Genomic DNA, 20726 nt, shown 5'->3' with positions numbered 1-20726 from the left:
TTTGTCAAACATGACTTCCCCTTCGTAAAACCATGCTGACTCTGTCCTATTAAATTATGTTTATCCAAATGCTCTGTTACTGTTTCCTTAATAATGGACTCCAACATTTTGCCAACCACAGATGTTAGCCTAACTGGTCTATAGTTTCCAGCTTTTTGTCTACTTCCCTTCTTAAATAAGGGTGTTACATTAGCAGTTTTCCAATCTGCCAGGACCTTTCCTGAGTCCAGGGAGTTCTGGAAAATGATCACCAATGCATCCACAATCCCTACCGCCACTTCTCTCAGGACCCTAGGATGTAGGCCATCAGGTCCGGGGGATTTATCCGCCTTAAGTCCCATTATTTTACTGAGTACCAGCTCCTTAGTGATTTTAATCGTGTTTAGCTCCTCACCCACCACCCCCCCCATTGCCCCCTGTTTGTCCAGAGGAATTTAATTGTGTGGGCCACTGTACATGAAGTGTTGGGTTGATATGTTCAGATGCATTTGGATGCAGGTGTTAAAGGGGCCTCCACCGCTCATGATTTGCCCTGCACAGAGGCAGCACATTTCTTAGAGCAACAGGGAGCACCCTTCCAGATTGGACTAACTGCACACAATCTTGCAAGTTGAGAACCAGAAAACTAAATCATGTACCCTCTTCAACAGAGGCAAGAACAGCATCGCACCGTGCGGTCTGTATTCCTGGAGGATCGTCCCAATGGCACCTGGAGTTCCAGGCTCAATGTTCCAACTAACCAAGATCCAGACACCTCGTGGCGTCCCCTTCAGGAATATCATCGTGGGGATGATCTCTCAGAATTAAGGAATGATACGCGGTACCATGTCTTTAAAAAAACAAGCTCCATTAGAAACTAAATGCATTGCCCTTGCAGAACAACTCTGGATGCAGGATAAGTCTTTGTGTTTGTAATCAGGCCAGAGGCATTCTTGCATCATTTATAGGGAACATTTTCAAAAATAAACGTTAATAAAACATTTGGTTACTGTAATAGTGTTCTGTATAAGATCTCAATGGAAACTATATGTGAAAGATAAAACGATGTAAAAAGATAGCGGGGAAAGGGATCAGAGCAGACAGCTGTTGTGGACGAGCCAGCACAAGCGGGATGGGCCGAATGGCCGCCTTCTGTGCTGTAATTTCTATGACTTATGGGGCTGTGCAGGGGGACACGGAGATTAGTCGCTGAACAAAGATGGAGCAATATTAAGAGGCCAAGATTTTTTTGAGATTTTAATACAATGAATTGACAGGTTGCAACTTTTCCAAATCTCACGATCACCTTTCACTCTGCAGGTCACCACGCGATCATTAAATCCCTAATTAACCATCACTTTTACTAGTTTACTGCTACTGAAATATTGGTGCAGGAGGAGTGGATCACTGTCTGCTGGGCGGGCCCCGTCTCACCAGCACTGCCGTTAGTTCTAACTCCGCACTGCACAACACAGAATATTGGCACCGCTCGGATTAATAAACTTGCTACAGGAGGTGAGGGACGGTTTCAAAATTCTTGGTCAGAAGTGGCTGGTCAAAAGGCACTCACTCAGGTGCTGTGGTCAGACAAGGAGGCTTCCAACATCATGTCACTTTCATTCATCTCCATGAAAAGTGGGGTGTCCTCAGGAGGAGCGCCGGCGTTTGCTAACTTGCCCTGCTGAGGCGAGGGGTCCAGGGCCATGATGCCACTTTCTTCCAGGGGCTGCCTTTCAAACTCAGCGTCAAGCTCCCTCTCCTCCCACGAGGGGCAAATCATTTTTCTGATCACGGGTGCCTTCATTGCCGACATGTCGAGCTCGTAGCACCCCAGTTTCTCCTTTATCTCCGTCCCTGCAATGAATGGAACATTTTCCTTTATGGCAATTCTAAAAAAGCACGCATTATTTGGATCGCTCTCTCAAAGAGCCAGCACAAGCAGGTTGGGCCGAATGGCCTCTTCCCAAGAACGCAAGAAATAGGAGCAGGAGTCAGCCATTCAAGCCTGCCCCGCCATTCAATGAGATCATGGCTGATCTTCTACCTCATCTCCACTTTCCTGAACTATCCCCATATCCCTCGAGTCCCTTAATATTCAAAAATCTATCGATCTCTGCGTCTCCTATTTGCACAATAGGATTCAGAGACTCCTCTGGGTTCCACCATTTAAACCGTCAGAAAGTAATGCGGTGTCAATTATACTACCAACCTTAATTTGAATAGTAAACAATGGCACCCCTGAAGGGATCACTGCTCGGCATCAGCTTGGCTCAGTTGGTACCACTCTCACCTTAGTCAAAAGGTGGCAGGTTCAAGCCCCACGCTAGGACTTTAGCCGATAATCCAGGCTGAGACACCGCTGTGGTGCTGAGGGAGTGCTGCATTGTTGGAGATGATTTATGGGTACGCTAGTGTAGTGGTTAGATTATTGGACTAGTAATCCAGAGAATGCAAGCTCAAATCCCACCATGGTAATTTGTGAATTAGAATTCAGTTATATATTAACAAAAAAATCTGGAAATAAAAAACTGGTCTCAGTAAAAGTGACCATGAAGCTGTCGGACTGTCATGAAAACCCAACTAAAATCCCTTTAGGGAAGGGAACCTGCCGGCCTTACCCGGTCTGGGCCTATATGTGACTCCAGTCCCACACCAACACGGTTGACCCTTAATCACCCTCTCAAGTGGCTCAGCGAGACACTCAGTTACATCAAAAACTGCAGCACTTTCTCAGAGCAACTAGGGATGGGCAATCAATGCCGGCCATGCCAGCAACGCCCACATCCCGAGAATTAATTATCAAAAAAAAGACACATTACACCAGGACCACACCTGTCTGCTCAGGTAAATGATCCCCACGGCATTATTCGAAGAATAGCAGGAGATTCGCCCAGTATCCTAGCCAACATTCATCCCTCCGATCTAATTTCTTTGTTTTAAATGTCACAAGGCTTATGTGACACCTTAGCTAACACCTTCCGATCTGCCCATTTGAACTCCATGCTGATCGGCCCGGTTTAGCTCGTACCTTCCAAAGCACGGACTCATTTCATCCCACATTGCGTGTTCTAGAAGTTTACTCAACCAAGTTAATTAAAACTGGTCCATGACATCCTGGCTTATCCCTTTCCCCTTTCTTGCACAGGGCTCCTACATTAGCCATCCCCCAGTCCTTTGCCACAACTCCTGTGCCAGCCGTGGTTCAGTGGGTAACACTCGCACCTCCAAGTCAGAGGGTCGTGGGTGTAAGTCCCACTCCAGAGACTTGAGCACATAATCCAGGCTGACACTCCCAGTGCAGTAAGGAGGGAGAGCTACACTGTCGGAGGGGGCAGTACTGAGGGAGCGCGGCACTGTCGGAGGGGCGGTACTGAGGGAGCGCTAGCACTGTCGGAGGGGGCGGTACTGAGGGAGCGCCGCACTGTCGGAGGGGCGGTACGGAGGGAGCGCCGCACTGTCGGAGGGGCGGTACTGAGGGAGCGCCGCACTGTCGGAGGGGCGGTACTGAGGGAGCGCCGCACTGTCGGTACTGAGGGAGCGCCGCACTGTCGGAGGGGCGGTACTGAGGGAGCGCCGCACTGTCGGAGGGGCGGTACTGAGGGAGCGCCGCACTGTCGGAGGGGCGGTACTGAGGGAGCGCCGCACTGTCGGAGGGGCGGTACTGAGGGAGCGCCGCACTGTCGGAGGGGTGCCGTCTTTCGGATGAGACGTTAAACAGAGGCCTCGCCTGCTCTCTCACGTGGATGCAAAAGATCCCATGGCACTATTTGAAGAGGAGCAGGGGAGTTCTCCCTGGTGTCCTAGGCCAGTATTTATCCCTGAACCACCTAAAACAGATGATCTGGTCATTTATCATCTTGTTATTTGTGGGAGCTTGCTGTGCACAAATTAGCTGCTGCGTTTCCTACATTACAACAGTGACTACACTTCAAAAAGTACCTCATTGGCTGTAAAGCACTTTGGGACGTCCCGAGGTCGTGAAAGGTGCTGTAGAAATGCAAAACTTTCTTTCTTACTTAGAAAAAAAGATGCTTTGATTAACTGGGCAAACGAAGCTGCTTTTATTCTGGGGCTTGATGTGGTCGATGGAGCGGAGGCTGGGAGCCAACTCACAAATGCCAGTCTCTCTGAATCAGAGCTAAATGAGCCTCGATAATGGCCAAAAAGCCCGTAGAAACGTTTTAAGAATGTTGCTCACCAATATAGGCATCTGTGTCCCCAATGTACATCTCTATGCAATGGCCGAGCATCGTGACTGAAAAGGTATCGTCTCTGCGAAGACCCAGGGCCTGAACAAGAGAAAGAAAAATCAAACACAAGTCGCCCACCTTCACAGGAACTCAACGTGTATATTTAAAATAGAAGTAGCTGCAGTAATTAACTGGTTCAACATATTTGTAGGATTGATAGAGAGAGAGAGAGAGAGGGGGTCACAGGTGGTGTAGGTTGAACTACTTTACAGAGGGTGGTGGTTGGTGGCGTGGATTCCCCCCCACCTCCCGAGAGGCAGGCGGTGTGGAAATATTTCATTGGAGCGATATTTGAGCGCATGGGCGACTGAGCGGTTTTGAGTCGTCGGGACTGACTGAGTGAGTGGACTGCGGAGTCTTCCGTGATCCTGTACATTCCAATCTTCGCAATACACTGACTGCAAATAGAAGCGTTCGTGTGGAGAGGTGTACTTCACTGGGATCATTTCCTGCCCAGTTTCAATGCTGTGGCCAGGACTTTCCATTTCCGTGCTCGCCAGTCCGTGATTGTCCGTCATAAGCAGAGGTGGCAAATCCCAGCCTACATTCCGAATACATTGGCCAACAGTTTCCACTTTGGACGCAATCGGCGATCCGGGAGCAAATTGCGCTGGTTTTCAGAAGTGGTTTTTTTTTGCTCAAGTTTCCGCTCAAACTTAGTGGATCACGCAAAGCGCCATCAAGCGGTTTAAAGTCCCCACCGCCCCCCAATCTCTACAGCCAATCGAAGTTGCCTGTCCTAATTTCTCCTCCATGGTTCAGTACTATTTCCCCCCTCTCTCTCTCTCTCTCTCTCCACGGTGAGAGGCCACCGTTTTACATTAAAAGCACAATATAAAAGCAAGCTGTTGCCAAGGACGGAAAATCACAGACAAATTGAACTTTTAAGAAGGGCTTTGAAGGCGAGAGGGGAGGTGACAGGGCTCCCTCTTGTCGTATAACTGTAACTGTCAAAAAAGTCATGAAAAGGATTTTCTAAAAAAAATCTTACTTGATTTGGGCAGATTTGGTTTTCAATTTAATTTTTTTTTGTGTGTTCATCAATGCAAGGGCCGTCAGTGCTGGGGAATGGAACACTTTCTATTTCAGGCACCCTGTGTCAGTGTCAAGCACTCTCTCAGGCCAGGCATGGCAATGGTTAGATGCAGAGTCAAGCTCTCTCTACTCTGTCCAGCCTCAGATGAGCCCTCTCCTAGTAAGCCAGAGACTAATGATCCGGCGACGCGAGTTCAAATCCCACTCACGGCAGCTGGGGGAATTTAAATTCACTTAAATTAAATAAATCTGGAATAAAAAGCTAGTCTCAGTAATGGTGACCATTAAACTACCGGATTGTCGTAAAAACCCATCTGGTTCACTGATGTCCTTTAGGGAAGGAAATCTGCCACCCTTACCCGGTCTGGCCTATAGGTGACTCCAGACCCACACCAACGTGGTTGACTCTTAACTGACCTCTGAAATGGCCCAGCGAGACACTCAGTTGTATTCAAGGCGGCGGCTCACCACCATCTTCAAGGGCAATTAGGGATGGGCAATAAATGCCGGCCTCGCCAGCGACGCCCACATCCCAGGAAATAATTTTTTAAAAATTCTCCCCCCAACCCCGATCATCACAAACTCATTTCAGAGAGAGAACCCTTTACTGCCATCAGACAAAGGAGGCTTTCACCCCATTTGAATCAGGTGTCTAACGCAGTGCGTCACCCAGTTCCCCATTTCTGACAATCCTGGGGAGAAAGACAAAGGAAACATCACACAACACTTTTTTTTTTCTATAATGGAGTGAAGCAATTGGGCAGCAAATAGAATCAATTGAAGGTCAGTGTGTTTTATGTCTGAAGGAGATTCAAGTGATCAAAAACCATACCGTGTGAAAATAGTTGATGGCACTCTCAAAGTTGCCCATGAGACTCAGCACATAACCTATAGCAGAATAGGTGCACGCATTCTGGGGAATGAGGACGAGAGCCTGGTGGTGATAATCTAATGCTTCATCATATTTCCTGAAAGAAAAGTAAAGGTTTAATCAATTATTAAACTTTTCAGAATTGAGAATGGCCCTGTTTACACACAACGTGCTTAATAAGATGCAGAAACTGAAGAGATGTGGAGATCGTAGAATCTTACAGCGCAGGAGGAGGCCATTCGGCCCATCGTGCCCGTGCCGGCTCTTTGAAAGATTCTCTCCAATTAGTCCCACTCCCCCCTGCTCTTTCCCCACAGCCCTGCAAATATTTCCTTTTCAAGTATTTATCCAATTCCCTTTGAAAGTTACTATTGAATCTGCTTTCACCGCCCTTTCAGGCAGCGTGTTCCAGATCACAACAACTCGCTGCACAAAAAAAATCTCATCTTCCCCCTGGTTCTTTTGCCGATGATTTTAAATCTGTGTCCTCTGGTTACCGACTCTTATGCCACTGAAGAGTTTCTCTTTATATACCCCTCATGAATTTGAACGCCTCTATTTAATCACCCCTTAACTTTCTCTGCTCGAAGGAGAACAACCCCAGTTTCTCCAGTCTCGCCACATAACTGAAGTCCCTCAGCCCTGGTACATTCTGGTAAACCTCCGCTGCACCCTCTCCAAGGCCTGGACATCCTTCCTAAAGTGTGGTGCCCAGAATTGGACACAATACTGCACAAGTGAGCGTCAGTGCCATTCTAATGATTCGAGTCTGCCAATGTAACTAATTGCGCATCAGTTAAACATGAAGGAAGCGGTTCAAGTGAATTAATGGCTTTGTGATTTAATCCCAGCACGACTGAGAGAAAAGGTGCTGCCGTTTCAACAACAACAACTTGTATTTATATAGCGTCTTTAATGTAGTAAAACGTCCCAAGGCGCTTCACAGGAGTGTTACAAGACAAAAAATTTGACATCGAGCCACAGAAGGATAATTTAGGGCTGATGACCAAAAACTTGGTCAAAGAGGTCGGTTTTAAGGAGCATCTTAAAGGAGGAAAGAGAGGCGGAGAGGTTTAGGGAGGGAATTCCAGAGCTTAGGGCCCAGGCAACAGAAGGCACGGCCACCAATGGTGGAGCGATTATAATCAGGGATGCTCAAGAGGGCAGAATTAGGAGGAGCGCAGATATCTCGGGGGGTTGTGGGGCTGGAGGAGATTACAGAGATAGGGAGGGGCGAGGGCCATGGAGGGATTTGAAAACAAGGATGAGAATTTTGAAATCGAGGCGCTGCTTAACTGGGAACCAATGTAGGTCAGCGAGCACAGGGGCGATGGGCGAACGGGACTTGGTGCGAGTTAGGACACGGGCAGCCGAGTTTTGGATGACCTCAAGTTTACGTAGGGTGGAATGTGGGAGGCCAGCCAGGAGTGTGTTGGAATAGTCAAGTCTAGAGGTAACAAAGGCATGGATGAGGGTTTCAGCAGCGGATGAGCTGAGGCAGGGGTGGAGACAGGCGATGTTACGGAGGTGGAAGTAGGCGGTCTTTGTTATGCTGCGGATATGGGGTCGGAAGCTCATTTCCGCGTCAAATATGACACCAAGGTTGCGAACAGTGTGGTTCAGCCTCAGACAGATGTTAGGGAGAGGGATGGAGTCGGTGGCTCGGGAACGGAGTTTGTGGCGGGGACTGAAAACAATGGCTTCGGTCTTCCCAATATTTAATTGGAGAAAATTTCTGTTCATCCAGAACTGTATGTTGGACAAGCAGTCTGACAATTTAGAGACCGTGGAGGGGTCGAGAGAAGTGGTGGTGAGGTAGAGCTGGGTGTCGTCAGCGTACATGTGGAAACTGAGGCTGTGTTTTCGGATGATGTCGCCAAGGGGCAACATGTAGCTGAGAAATAGGAGGGGCCAAGGATAGATCCTTGGGGAACACCAGAGGTAACGATGTGGGAGCAGGAAGAGAAGCCATTGCAGGTGATTCTCTGGCTATGATTAGATAGATAAGAATGGAACCAGGTGAGTGCAGTCCCACCCAGCTGGACGACGGTGGAGAGGCGTTGGAGGAGGATGGAGTGGTCAACCATGTCAAAGGCTGCAGACAGGTCGAGAAGGACGAGGAGGGATAGTTTGCCTTTGTCACAGTCACAAAGAATGTCATTTGTGACTTTGATGAGAGCCGTTTCGGTACTGTGGCAGGGGCGGAAACCTGATTGGAGGGATTCAAACATGGAATTGCGGGAAAGATGGGCATGGATTTGGGAGGCGACATCACATTCAAGGACTTTGGAGAGGGGGCAGTAGTTTGCAAGGATGGTGGGATCAAGGGTTTTTTTTGAGGAGAGGGGTGATGACAGCATATTTGAGGGAGAGGGGGACAGTACGTGGAGGAGAGAGAACCATTAACAATATCAGCTAACATGGGAGCCAGGAAAGGAAGTTGGGTGGTCGGCAGTTTGGTGGGAATAGGGTCGAGGGAGCAGGAAGTGGGCCTCATGGACAAGATGAGCACAGAGAGGTCATGAGGGGAGATCGGAGAGAAACTGGAGAAAGATGAGAGTTCAGGGCTAGGGCAGGGGGGGGAACCTTCAAGGAAGTTTGGCCCGGTGGGCTAGGGGAAGGAAGGGAAGTGGCAGAGGCAGCTGAACGGATGGTCACAATCTTAGTGATAAAGAAGTCCATGAGCTCCTCACACTTGTTATCGGAGGCGAGGGTGGAGGAGACAAGGCAGAGGGGTTTAAGTAGACAGTTAGCAGTAGAGAATAGGAACTGGGGTTTATCTTTGCATTCCAGAATGATTCTGGAACAGTGAGCAGTTTTGGCAGACGAGAGCAGGGCCCGATAATGCTTTATATGGTCCAGCCAGATCTGGCGATGAATGGCTAAACCAGTTGTCCGCCATAGCCTTTCAAGTCTGCGTCCTTTGGACTCAAGGGAGTAAAGATGAGAACCATACCAGGGGAAACAGCCAGGGTGAGAGAGGGCAATTGTTTTAGTAGGTGGTGGTGAGGGTGTGGTTGAGCAGATCGGTTGCTGCAGAAATGTCATGGTAAATGGAGGGCCGGAGGCTGGACAGCTGGGATTTCATAAGTGCAGTTGTAAGAGAGTTGAGAGAGTTTTTTCCAGGGCGGACACAGAAGGAAGTAGGGTTGGAGGGGGTGGAAGGGGGAAATGGGTGGAGAGCGAGATGAGCCTTATTTGCAATTGACACAATGGGAGCAGCGAAGCCACGAGAGATGGCAAGGTCGAGGGGGTGGCCATGAATATGGGTTGGGGAGTTTACATGGAGGGAGAGATTAAGGGAGGATAGGAGGCAAGTGAACTCAGAGGAGAGAGAGCATGATGAATTGAGATGGAGGTTGAAATCACCGAGGATGAGAAGTCGTTCGGTGCAGAGGCTGAGGGAGGAGAACAGTGAAGATATCTCAGTAATAACATTGCTTGGGTGGGCGGTAGAGAATGAGAATTTTAAATGAGAGGTGAGAGGGGTGGAATAAGGTGAGATGCTCAAAGGAGGAGAAAGTGCCGGAGGAGTAGGGGGACAGACCAAAGTGTGATTTGGTGATGAGAGCCACACCGCCACCACGGCGGTCTGAGCGGGGCAAGTGGTGGAAGGTATAGCCGGGCGGGGAGGCTTCATTTAAGGGTAAGGTGTCATCACCCCTCAGCCAAGTTTCCGTCAGGGCCATGATGTCGATGTAATCATCCCCGATAAGCTCATGGATGGGAAGGGCCTTGTTTGCAAGTGAACGGACATCCTGGAGGGAGATGCGGAGAGGGTCAGTGATGGCTGACCCACTGCCAGCATCCATAGGGTCAGCACTGGGAGGGGGGGGGGGGATGAGTTGGATGGGGAGGAGATTGGCAAGATTTGCCCCCCAGTGTGCGCGCTGGGCGGGAAGGTCGGCGAGAGAGTAGGATGGGATAGTTGGGGTTGCTGCTCGTAAGGCGGCAGCGACGAGTGCCTCGATGGGCCCTTCGTAGGATGCCAAGAGAGGCAGAGAGGGAAGCTGTGGGCTTATCCAAGAGGGAGTCAAGCCTGGGACGGCGGCAGGAGCGTAGGAAGGTCGAAGAGTAATGAAAGATTGGGGTAGGGGTTTGGGAGGGCAGAGTATCAGAGATGAAAGGAGGCATGACGACAGGAGAGCGCGGTCTGGGAGGGAGAGAGAGAAAAGGAAAATAGGGGGAACAAGTGAAATGGCTCGGGTCCGGAGCAGCAGCCAAAGTGCACAAGCGAATGGACACGGGAAAAGCTCAGGTTACATAGAAAGAAGACGCACATTTCTATAGCGCCTTTCACGACCACCAGATGTCTCAAAGCGCTTTACAGCCAATTAAGTACATTTTGAAGTGTAGTCATTGTTGTAATGTGGGAAACACAGCAGCCAATTTGCGCACAGCAAGCTCCCACAAACAGCAATGTGATAATGACCAGATCATCTGTTTTTAGTGATGTTGGTTGAGAGATAAATATTGGCTCAGGACACCGGGGAGAACTTCCCTGCTCTTCAAAATAGTGGCCGTGGGATCTTTTACGTCCTCCTTAGAGAGCAGACGGGGCCTTGGTTTAACGTCTCATCCGAAAGACGGCACCTCCGACAGTGCAGCACTCCCGCAGCACTACAATGGGAGTGACAGCCTAGCTTTGTGTGCTCAGGTCCCTGGACTGCGACTTGAACCCACAACCATCTGACTCAGAGGTGAGAGTGCTGCGCACTGAGCCACAGTCGACACGCTTTGGCCTGTTTAAATTTAACAATTAATGGAATACATATTTCCTGGTAGCAGGGAATAGGTTGGGGACAATAGTAGGGAGGCCAGGGTCAAAGTCAGAGGTCCCATGGAAGTGCAGAGTTTTGGTCTCCTCATCTAAGGAAGGATATACTTGTCTTAGAGGCGGAGCAACGAAGGTTCACTAGATTGATTCCTGGGATGAAAGGGCTGTCCTATGAGGAGAGATTGTGTAGAATGGGCCGATACTCTCTGGAGTTTAGAAGAATGAGAGGTGATCTCATTGAAACATACAAGATTCTGAAGGGGATTGACAGGGTAGATGCTGAGAGGCTGTTTCCCCTGGCTGGAGAGTCTAGAACTAGGGGGCAGAGTCTCAGGATAAGGGGTCGGCCATTTAAGACAGAGGTGAGGAGGAATTTCTTCACTCAGAGGGTGGTGAATCTTTGGAATTCTCTGCCCCAGAGGGCTGTGCATGCCGAGTCGTTGAGTATATTCAAGGCTGAGATAGATTGATTGTTGGACTCTCGGGGAATCAAGGGATATGGGGATCGGGCGGGAAAGTGGAGTTGAGGTCGAAGATCAGCCATGATCTTATTGAATGGCGGAGCAGGCTCGAGGGGCCATGTGGCCGACTCCTGCTCCTATTTCTTATGTTCTTATGTAAAGCCGACGCAAGCAGGATGGAGCCGGTACAGAGCATTGAGCCCGTACGACCAGATTTAGGAACAGCTTCTTTCCCAGGGCTGTCATCCAGTTGGACTCCACAAATAAACTCTAAAGCCTGCACATCTGCCAATGCACTTTATTATGGTTATGTTTATGTTAATGTATTACAAGCCAAATGTATGTTGAATGTTTAAATGTCTTAATCTAAATGTACACTCTCGGGAGCCGCAAGCCTACATTTCGTTGTACTGCACTTGTGCACTAACAATGACAATAAAAGTTGATTATGATTATGAAAGCAGGTGAGTGAAGTCCAGAAGCTATTTGAAGGGTAGGGAGTTCGATGATGGAGGTTGTTGCTGTAGGAATTAGAGTCGGTAGCAATGCAGAAAGATGATGGCGCAAGTTGGAGGTCAAGGTAGAAAAAGTAAAACCACAATTCAGCGACCAGCAAAGCTGAAAACCAGCAGAACGAGTCACAGGACAGCAAGTGCTCTCTACAAGCCAGCAGAGCTGGAAAACCAGTCGAACCAGTTCAGCAGAGACACAGCTGGAAGTTTAATTCCCAAGTGGCAACTAATGGGTTCACTGGCCTTTAAATGCTTCGTTCAGTTCCTGATCTGCGACCTTATATTTTATCCACATTGAAACCAGTTTGCTGTGTAACTGGTCCAGATCTCAGCCACAAAGGGTTAAAACTTGGCCCTAGAGACACAGATATTCTGCTCAAAAAGGGGGGGGGGGGGCATATATCCAGATCATAGGATCTTACAGCACAGAAGGGGGCCATTCAGCCCATCGTGCCTGCTCTTTGAAAGAGCTCTCCAATTAGTCCCACTCCCCCTGCTCTTTCCCCATAAGCCCTGCAAATGTTTCCTTTTCAAGTATATATTCAATTCCCTTTTGAAAGTTAGAAATATGAGAATTCTTCCCCTATTACCGTAAATCCACGATTAAGATATTCTGCATTACTAATGAAGCAAAGAAACGCAAGCATATTCTCTGGACACACGCTTCTGTTTGTCTACAAGTGCTGTATTGTAAATCACACCATGTTACAACACACTATCCAGAGCAAGTGAGGAAAATGGACATCATTTACTTGTGAGGACTGGAGTCTCACATGGACACATTGGCCATTGATACTTACTTGAGCTTCCTGCATACATGTCCCAGGTTATTCATTAATGGTTCCCATTTATCAACAGTTACCTGCAAAAGAAACCAGGCAAACCTTAAGATGTTACTCAGTTACAACAAACAACTACTCCCTACACACTTAATGCAGCAGCCTCCAAACCCACGACCTCCACTACCTTGAAGGACAAGGGCAGCAGGCGCATGGGAACACCATCACCTCCAAGTTCCTCTCCAAGTCACACATCATCCTGACTTGGAAATATATCAGCCGTTCCTTCATCATCGCTGGGTCAAAATCCTGGAACTCCCTCCCTAACAGCACTGTGGGAGCACCTTCACCACACGGACTGCAGCGGTTCAAGGCGGCGGCTCACCACCACCTTCTCAAGGGGCAACTAGGGACGGGCAATAAATGCTGGCCTTGCCAGCGACGCCCACATCCAGAGAATACATTTTCAAAAAGCAGAAACCTACTACATCAAGAGGTGCGCGCACGTACTTGGAATGAGGAAGCAGTGGCCTGGACCTTTCAATGTGGCTGCAGCTTAAAACAAATGGACAGACAGAGAGGGAAGGATGCGGTTTGCACCCAATTTTCTGTGGTCAGCTCATTAGCATAGCTTCAGTGCAGACTTGGACGAGTGCAGGGAGCATACTAGCGGTGGGAGCGGAAAACTGTGTATTAGGTAGACTTAAAGGAACCAGCACTGTCAAGTCCCCAGAACTTCTAACTTTTTGCCATGGTATGATTTATATTAAAATATTATTTTAAAGTTACAATTTGTTCTCGGGTTAAATTCTCTGGAACTGTAGCGCTGGGAGATGTGGATTTAAATTCAGTCAAAAGCATAAAAACTCAAAGGAAAAATGATCCAACCATGACTATCAAAAGAAATTAAAGCTAGTATTAAGTCAAAGGAGGAACCTTATAAAGTTGCCAGAAAAAGCAGTCAGCCTGAGGATTGGGATCTTTTTAGAAATCGGCAAAGGGGGACCAAGAAATTGATAAAGAAAGGGAAAATGGAATATGAGCACAAACTAGTGAAAAATATAAAAAACGGATTCTAAAAGCTTCTATAGGTATGTGAAAAGGAAAAGACTGGCGAAGGTAAATGTAGGTCCTTTACAGTCAGAGACGGGAGAGTTTATAATGGGGAATGAGGAAATGGCAGAGAAATTAACTAAATACTTTGTTTCTGTCTTCACAGAGGAAGACACAAAAAACCTCCCAGAAATACGAGAAAACCAAGGGTGTGGCGAGAATGAGGAACTTAAAGAAATTATTAGTAAAAGAACTGTACTAGCAAAATTAATGGGATTAAAAGTTGATAAATCCCAAGGACCGGATGACCTACATCCTAGGGTTTTGAAAGAGGTGGCCATTGGGATACTGGACACATTGGTTGTCATCTTCCAAAATTCTATAGATTCTGGAACGGTTCCTGCAGATTGGAAGATAGCAAATGTAACCCCACTATTTAAGAAAAGAGGGAGAGAAAACGGGGAACTACTGACCTGTTAGCCTCACATCAGTAGTTGGGAAAATGCTGGAATCTATTATAAAGGATGCAATAACTGGGCACTTAGAAACTAATAGTAAGATTGGGCAGAGTCAATATGGATTTATAAAAGGGAAATCCTGTTTGACAAACCTATTGGAGTTCTTTGAGGATGTAACTAGTGGAGTAGACAAAGGGGAACCGGTAGATGTGGTGCATCTGGATTTTCAGCAGGCCTTCGATAAGATCCCACACAAGAGGTTGGTGAACAAAATTAGGGCACATGGAATTGGGGGTAATATACTAGCATGGATTGAGAATTAGTTAACAGACAGAAAACAAAGAGTAGGGATAAACGGGTCTTTTTCAGGATGGCAGGATGTGACTAGTGGGGTACCGCAAGGATCGGTGCTTGGGCCCCAGCTATTCACAATCTATATCAATGATTTGGATGAGGGGACTAAATGTAACATTTCCAAATTTGCTGATGATACAAAGCTAGGTGGCAGTGTCAGTTGTGAAGAGGATGTGAAGAGGCTTCAAGGGGATCTCGACAGGCTCAGTGAGTGGGTGAGAACATGGCAGATGGATTATAATGAAAATAAATGTGAAGTTATCCACTTTGGTAGAAAAAACAGAAAGGCAGGGTATTTCCTAAATGGTGAAAGATTGGGGAATGCAGATGCTCAAAGGGACCTGGGTGTCCTTGTACATGAGTCACTGAAAGTGAATGTGCAGGTGCAGCAAGCCATTAGGAAGGCAAATGGTATGCTGGCCTTCATTACAAGAGGATTTGAGTACAGGAGTAAAGAAGTCTTACTCCAAATATATAGGGCCTTGGTGAGACCACACCTGGAGTACTGTGTACAACTTTCGTCTCCTTACCTAAGGAAGGATATACTTGCCATAGAGGGAGTGCAACAAAGGTTCACGAGATTGATTCCTGAGGTGGTGGGACTGTCGTATGAGAAGAGATTGAGTAAACTAGGCCTGTATTCTCTTGAATTCAGAAGAATGAGAGGGGATCTCATTGAAGCATAAAAAATTATTACAGGGCTTGATAGGGTGGATGCTGGGAGAATGTTTCCCTTGGCTGGGGAGTCTAGAACCAGGGGCCACAGCCTCCGGATAAGGGGTCGGCCATTTAGGACTGAGATGAGAAGAAATTTCTTCACACAGAGGGTGGTGAATCTTTGGAATTCTCTACCCCAGAGGGCTGTGGAGGCTCAGTCATTGGGTACATTCAAAACAGAAGTCGATAGATTTCTGACTAGTAAAGGCATCAAGGGATATGGCGATCGGGCCGGTGAATGGAGTTGAGGCAGAAGATCAGCCATGATCTCATTGAATGGCGGAGCAGGCTCGAGGGGCCGAATGGCCGACTCCTGCTCCTATTTCTTATGTTTTTATCTATCCAGAATGGTGCCTCTTGCAACCCACTCCAACTTGAGAGAATTTAAGTCACTAAAACATCCCAGCAAACATTGACACATATGGGACTGAACGGCCCCATCGATCAGAGCTCAACTGGAGTTAGAAAGAACCGGAGGGGGAGGGGAGGAAGCATTTTTTTACGCAGCGAGTTGTTGTGATCTGGAACGCGCTGCCTGAAAGGGCGGTGGAAGCAGATTCAACAGTAACTTTCAGAAGGGAATTGGATAAATACTTGAAAAGGAAACATTTGCAGGACTGTGGGGAAAGAGCAGGGGGGAGTGGGACTAATTGGAGAGCTCTTTCAAAGAGCCGGCACAGGCACGATGGGCCGAATGGCCTCCTCCTGTGCTGTACGATTCTACGGTATAATAAAGTTTCAAGGAGCTCATGTCTGGGAGGCAGTAGCCAGTTTAACTGACAGTCCCATGTGTCAGCGTTGGCTCTCACTCTGAGTCAGAAGAAGTCCCGCTCCAGAGACTCGAGCACAAAATCTAGGCTAACTCTCCCAGTACAGTACTGAGGGAGTGCTGCACTGTCGGAGGTGCCGTCTTTCGGACGAAACATTAAACCAAAGCCTCGTCTGTCCTCTCAGGTGGACATAATAGATCCCATGGCACTATTTCGAAGAAGTGCAGGGTGTTCACCCCAGTGTCGTGGCCAATATTTATCCCTCACTAAAACCAGGTTATCTGGTCATTATCACATTGCTGTTTGTGGGAGCTTGCTGTGTGTAAATTGGCAGCCGCGTTTCCCACATTACGACAGTGACTACACTTCAAAAGTCCTTCATTGGCTGTAAGGCGCTTTGGGACGTCCGGTGGTCGTGAAAGGCAAATCTTTATTTTTCTTTCATTGGCCAACCCTGGGTCAGGAGAAAGTTAAAGGTCACTGGCTTTCCTGACCAGCTTGGAGAATAAATACATAGTTCTGGATAACCTGGGACTCGAGCCAGAGAAAGAGCTGCCATTTTAAGATATAGCCAGTCAGGTCAAGGGGAAAGGCTGACCCGAAAAGTGAATATTTTGCCAGCTATCAGGGACAGTGTGGCGTATTAATTATTTTCTTTGTTAAGAGTCAAATGGAAATTAAGTTGAAGTGTGCTGAAATTTACGATAGATGTTACTCTGCTCTATATTACAACATTTCCCTGCATTACAGCAGTGATTACATTTCAAACTGTACTTCATTGGCTGTACAGCATTTTGGGCTGAGGTTGTGAGGTGCGCGATATAAATACAAGGTCCTTTCCTGCTCATTCACACAACAACAACTTGCATTTATATAGCGCCTTTACAGCGCCAGCCAGAAGTGCGTTGGAATGGTCAAGTCTTAAGGTAACAAAGGCATGGTTGAGGGTATCAGCAGCAGATGAGCTGAGGTAGGGGCGGAGACAGGCGATGTTCTGGAGGTGGAACTAGGTGGTCTTAGTGATGGTGCAGATACCTGGTCAGAAGCTCATCTCGGGGTCAAATATGACCCCAAGGTTTTAACAGTCTGGCTCAGCCGCAGACAGATGCTCACGGGGTAGGTCTTCATCCCCCGGACTTGCTGGGCAATTTATGAATCAATAACAGCATGTGTCATTAACACACCGCTATTGTTCTAGCAAGTTCCGGACCAACATTTCAGTGAGCGAGCAGAGTTTTGGATGACCTCAAGTTTACGGATAGAATCCCACAATCAGAGAGTTAAAATACAATAGTATTGCTTTGGTAAGAAGCACTGACTGTGGAGGCTATCTTTGGCATTGGGCATTCAAAAAATTAATTGAACTTTAACAAAAAGTGACAGCTAAGAAATTTAGCACTGAATTAATTAGCGATTTGTTCATTCTTTGGGAATTTGACAAAATATAAATATGCCATAGTTTTAGTCACAATTTCAAATCAATTTTCTTTAAAAAAATAAAAAAAAAAAATACCTGGAATACATCTTGTATAGCAGAGATGGGCAGTGACCGGGAGTTCTCACTTAGACAATTGGACGGTACACATTTCACTTCGAAATAGTGGGAACCTCCATCACTGCACTCCAACTCCCCACAGTCCTGATTATCTGCCAGACCGTTCATGGAACTAAAAGTGAAAATTACATTTCTTCTGCTATTTGTATTCTATCTCCTTTCTGTGGCGAATTATTTGGTTACTTGTTACTGTAATTATCTTCATTCCAGTGCCTAAGGTTACGTTATACATAAGAACACAAGAATTAGGAGGAGTCGGCCATTCGGCCCCTTGAGCCTGCTCTGCCATTCAATAAGATCATGGCTGATCTTCTACCTCATCTCCACTTTCCTGAACTATCCCCATATCCCTCGATTCCCTTAATATCCAAAAATCTATCGATCTCAGCCTTGAATATACTCAACGACTGAGCCGCCACAGCCCTCTGGGGTAGAGAATTCCAAAGATTCACCACCCTCTGAGTGAAGAAATTCCTCCTCATCTCAGTCCTAAATGGCCGACCCCTTATTCTGAGACTGTGAACCCCTGGTTCTAGACTCCCCAGCCAGGGGAAACATTCCCCCTGCATTTACCCTGTCAAGCCCTGTAAGAATTTTGTATGTTTCAATGAGATCACCTCTCATTCTTCTAAACTCATGTACCATACCACATGTGCAAGACCACAAATTAGGTTCTCTCAATTGCCCACCAATTTCCACCATCCAATACTGACATATAATGGAGGAGCCACTAAACACAAACTGCAAATGCCAACCGATGCTGTGAGGGCCAATGTATTCTATAGCTAATGTTTTAAGAAATACAGACTTTACCATTTAAAAGACACAGCCACTGCAAGAGTCCCAGTCATTGGGACACAAGTCGATATAAGCACAAGATCAAATGATGTACCTGACCTTTAAATGTACCTTTGAGTAGTTCTTCAAGTACAGAGGCTGTTTACCACTCTCTGCACTCCAGCCCGTTTTACATAGCCCGCAGGAAACTCGGAAAAACATAGTTACTGGTTATCTATTTTGCCGGTTATTAAAGAATTCCGGATGATTAAGTGCCATTTAAACAAGAGTTTACTGTACTTTGAAATGCAGTCACTGTCCTGTAGTAGAACAGTATTCAAAAGTTCAACGTTTAAGCGTTCATTTATATTGCAACATGCTAATTATACCTTTTAAGTATGGGTGTGACACTTGCATGCGAAGCCCACTCCCTTCAGTCACCTCGAAACCAATTCAGTTCAAATGCATCAAGGTCAAACATTCAGACCGAAACAGCACTCTGCCTGGGCAGTACAATGCATCAGCACAGCAATTTACACGAATCGCAATATCCAGGCACCCTCAGCTGGCCAGATACACTGAAATGCAGCTCATGAATCACAGAATCACAGAAACCCCACAGTGCAGATAGAGGCCATTTCGGCCCATCGAGCCTGCACCGACACATATCCCACCCGATCCCCGCAACCCCTACACCAACACATATCCCACCCTATCCCCGTAACCCCACGTATTTAATCCCCCTAACACTAAGGGTCAATTTATCATAGCCAATCAACCTAACCTGCACATCTTTGGACTGTGGGAGGAAACCGGAGCACCCGGAGTAAACCCACGCAAACCCACGCAAACACGCAAAAAAGGTTCCCTTTAAAAAAAAAAATGAAAAATACACTTCACCTCGTTTCCAATTGCTCTCACTTTATCCAATGCATCGAGGAAATACTTCTCTGCAGTCTTCCAGCTGAAACACAATTATTTAAACTAACTTCAGCAAAGAATGGAACAGACAAATTAAAAGACAACTGTGGATTCAGAACCTCTGCCATAACAAATACATTTATCTAGCTATAATATACTACAGGCCGTATTTCTGCAAATGGTTCCTGTATTCCTCAGTTTTCTTCCAGTTGTCCTGCGTCACATTTTTTGGCGAACTTTCCCCCCGTTTTGATCAGCAACGTCCACATTTATGACGTGTTTTGCCTGCGTTTTAAATTTTTTAAATTCTCACCCTTGTTTTCAAATCCGTCCCCATCTCTAATCTCCTCCAGCCCTACACCTCCACCTCCCCTCTCACCATCGCCCCCCCCAGCCCCACAAACCCGGCGATCTCTGCGTGCCTCTAATTCTGGCTTCTTGCATATCCCCGGTTTTAATCGCTCCACCATTGGTGGCCGTGCCTTCAGCTGCCTGGGCCCTAAGCTCTGGAATTCCCTCCCTAAACCTCTCCGCCTCTCTCTCCTCCTTTAAGACGCTCCTTAAAACCGACCTCTTTGGCCAAGCTTTTGGTCACCTGTCCTAATATCTCCTTAGGTGGCTCGGTGTCAACTTTTTTTGGTCTTATAACACTCCCTTGAAGCCCCTTGGGACGTTTTACTACGTTAAAGGAGATACAGGAAACTCTCTTAACCGGCAAAATTCAGGAGTAGGTTCAGGTAAGTTTTACTATGCATTAGTGGCCGTGTAACCGGGGCTCCTGCACCTGTGGCCGTGTAACCGGGGCTCCTGCACCTGTGGCCGTGTAACCGGGGCTCCTGCACCTGTGGCCGTGTAACCGGGGCTCCTGCACCTGTGGCCGTGTAACCGGGGCTCCTGCACCTGTGGCCGTGTAACCGGGGCTCCTGCACCTGTGGCCGTGTAACCGGGGCTCCTGCACCTGTGGCCGTGTAACCGGGGCTCCTGCACCTGTGGCCGTGTAACCGGGGCTCCTGCACCTGTGGCCGTGTAACCGGGGCTCCTGCACCTGTGGCCGTGTAACCGGGGCTCCTGCACCTGTGGCCGTGTAACCGGGGCTCCTGCACCTGTGGCCGTGTAACCGGGGCTCCTGCACCTGTGGCCGTGTAACCGGGGCTCCTGCACCTGTGGCCGTGTAACCGGGGCTCCTGCACCTGTGGCCGTGTAACCGGGGCTCCTGCACCTGTGGCCGTGTAACCGGGGCTCCTGCACCTGTGGCCGTGTAACCGGGGCTCCTGCACCTGTGGCCGTGTAACCGGGGCTCCTGCACCTGTGGCCGTGTAACCGGGGCTCCTGCACCTGTGGCCGTGTAACCGGGGCTCCTGCACCTGTGGCCGTGTAACCGGGGCTCCTGCACCTGTGGCCGTGTAACCGGGGCTCCTGCACCTGTGGCCGTGTAACCGGGGCTCCTGCACCTGTGG

The 20726-nt window shown here is 47.8% G+C and overlaps 1 protein-coding gene across 1 annotated transcript in view; it reads right to left on the bottom strand.

Annotated features, from left to right (window-relative positions):
* Positions 1-1211: 1211 nt before the first annotated feature.
* Positions 1212-20726, bottom strand: part of cdc16 (cell division cycle 16 homolog (S. cerevisiae)) — a 34094-nt gene continuing 14579 nt past the window's right edge. The window contains exons 6-10 of the mRNA XM_085998369.1: positions 19249-19312; positions 12686-12747; positions 6097-6232; positions 4178-4268; positions 1212-1833 (exon numbers count right to left, since the gene is read on the bottom strand). Coding sequence (XP_085854495.1) covers positions 1550-1833; positions 4178-4268; positions 6097-6232; positions 12686-12747; positions 19249-19312 — 637 coding nt within the window. The 3' untranslated portion in view covers positions 1212-1549. The remainder of the gene's footprint in view (positions 1834-4177; positions 4269-6096; positions 6233-12685; positions 12748-19248; positions 19313-20726) is intronic.

The sequence above is a fragment of the Somniosus microcephalus genome, chromosome 10, assembly GCF_052327205.1.
Source record: "Somniosus microcephalus isolate GS21.2 chromosome 10, FLI_Smic_1.0, whole genome shotgun sequence".
NCBI classification, from domain to species: Eukaryota; Metazoa; Chordata; class Chondrichthyes; order Squaliformes; family Somniosidae; genus Somniosus; species Somniosus microcephalus.
The sequence above is the reverse complement of the archived record's forward strand: the minus strand, read 5'-3'. Positions and strand labels throughout refer to the sequence as shown.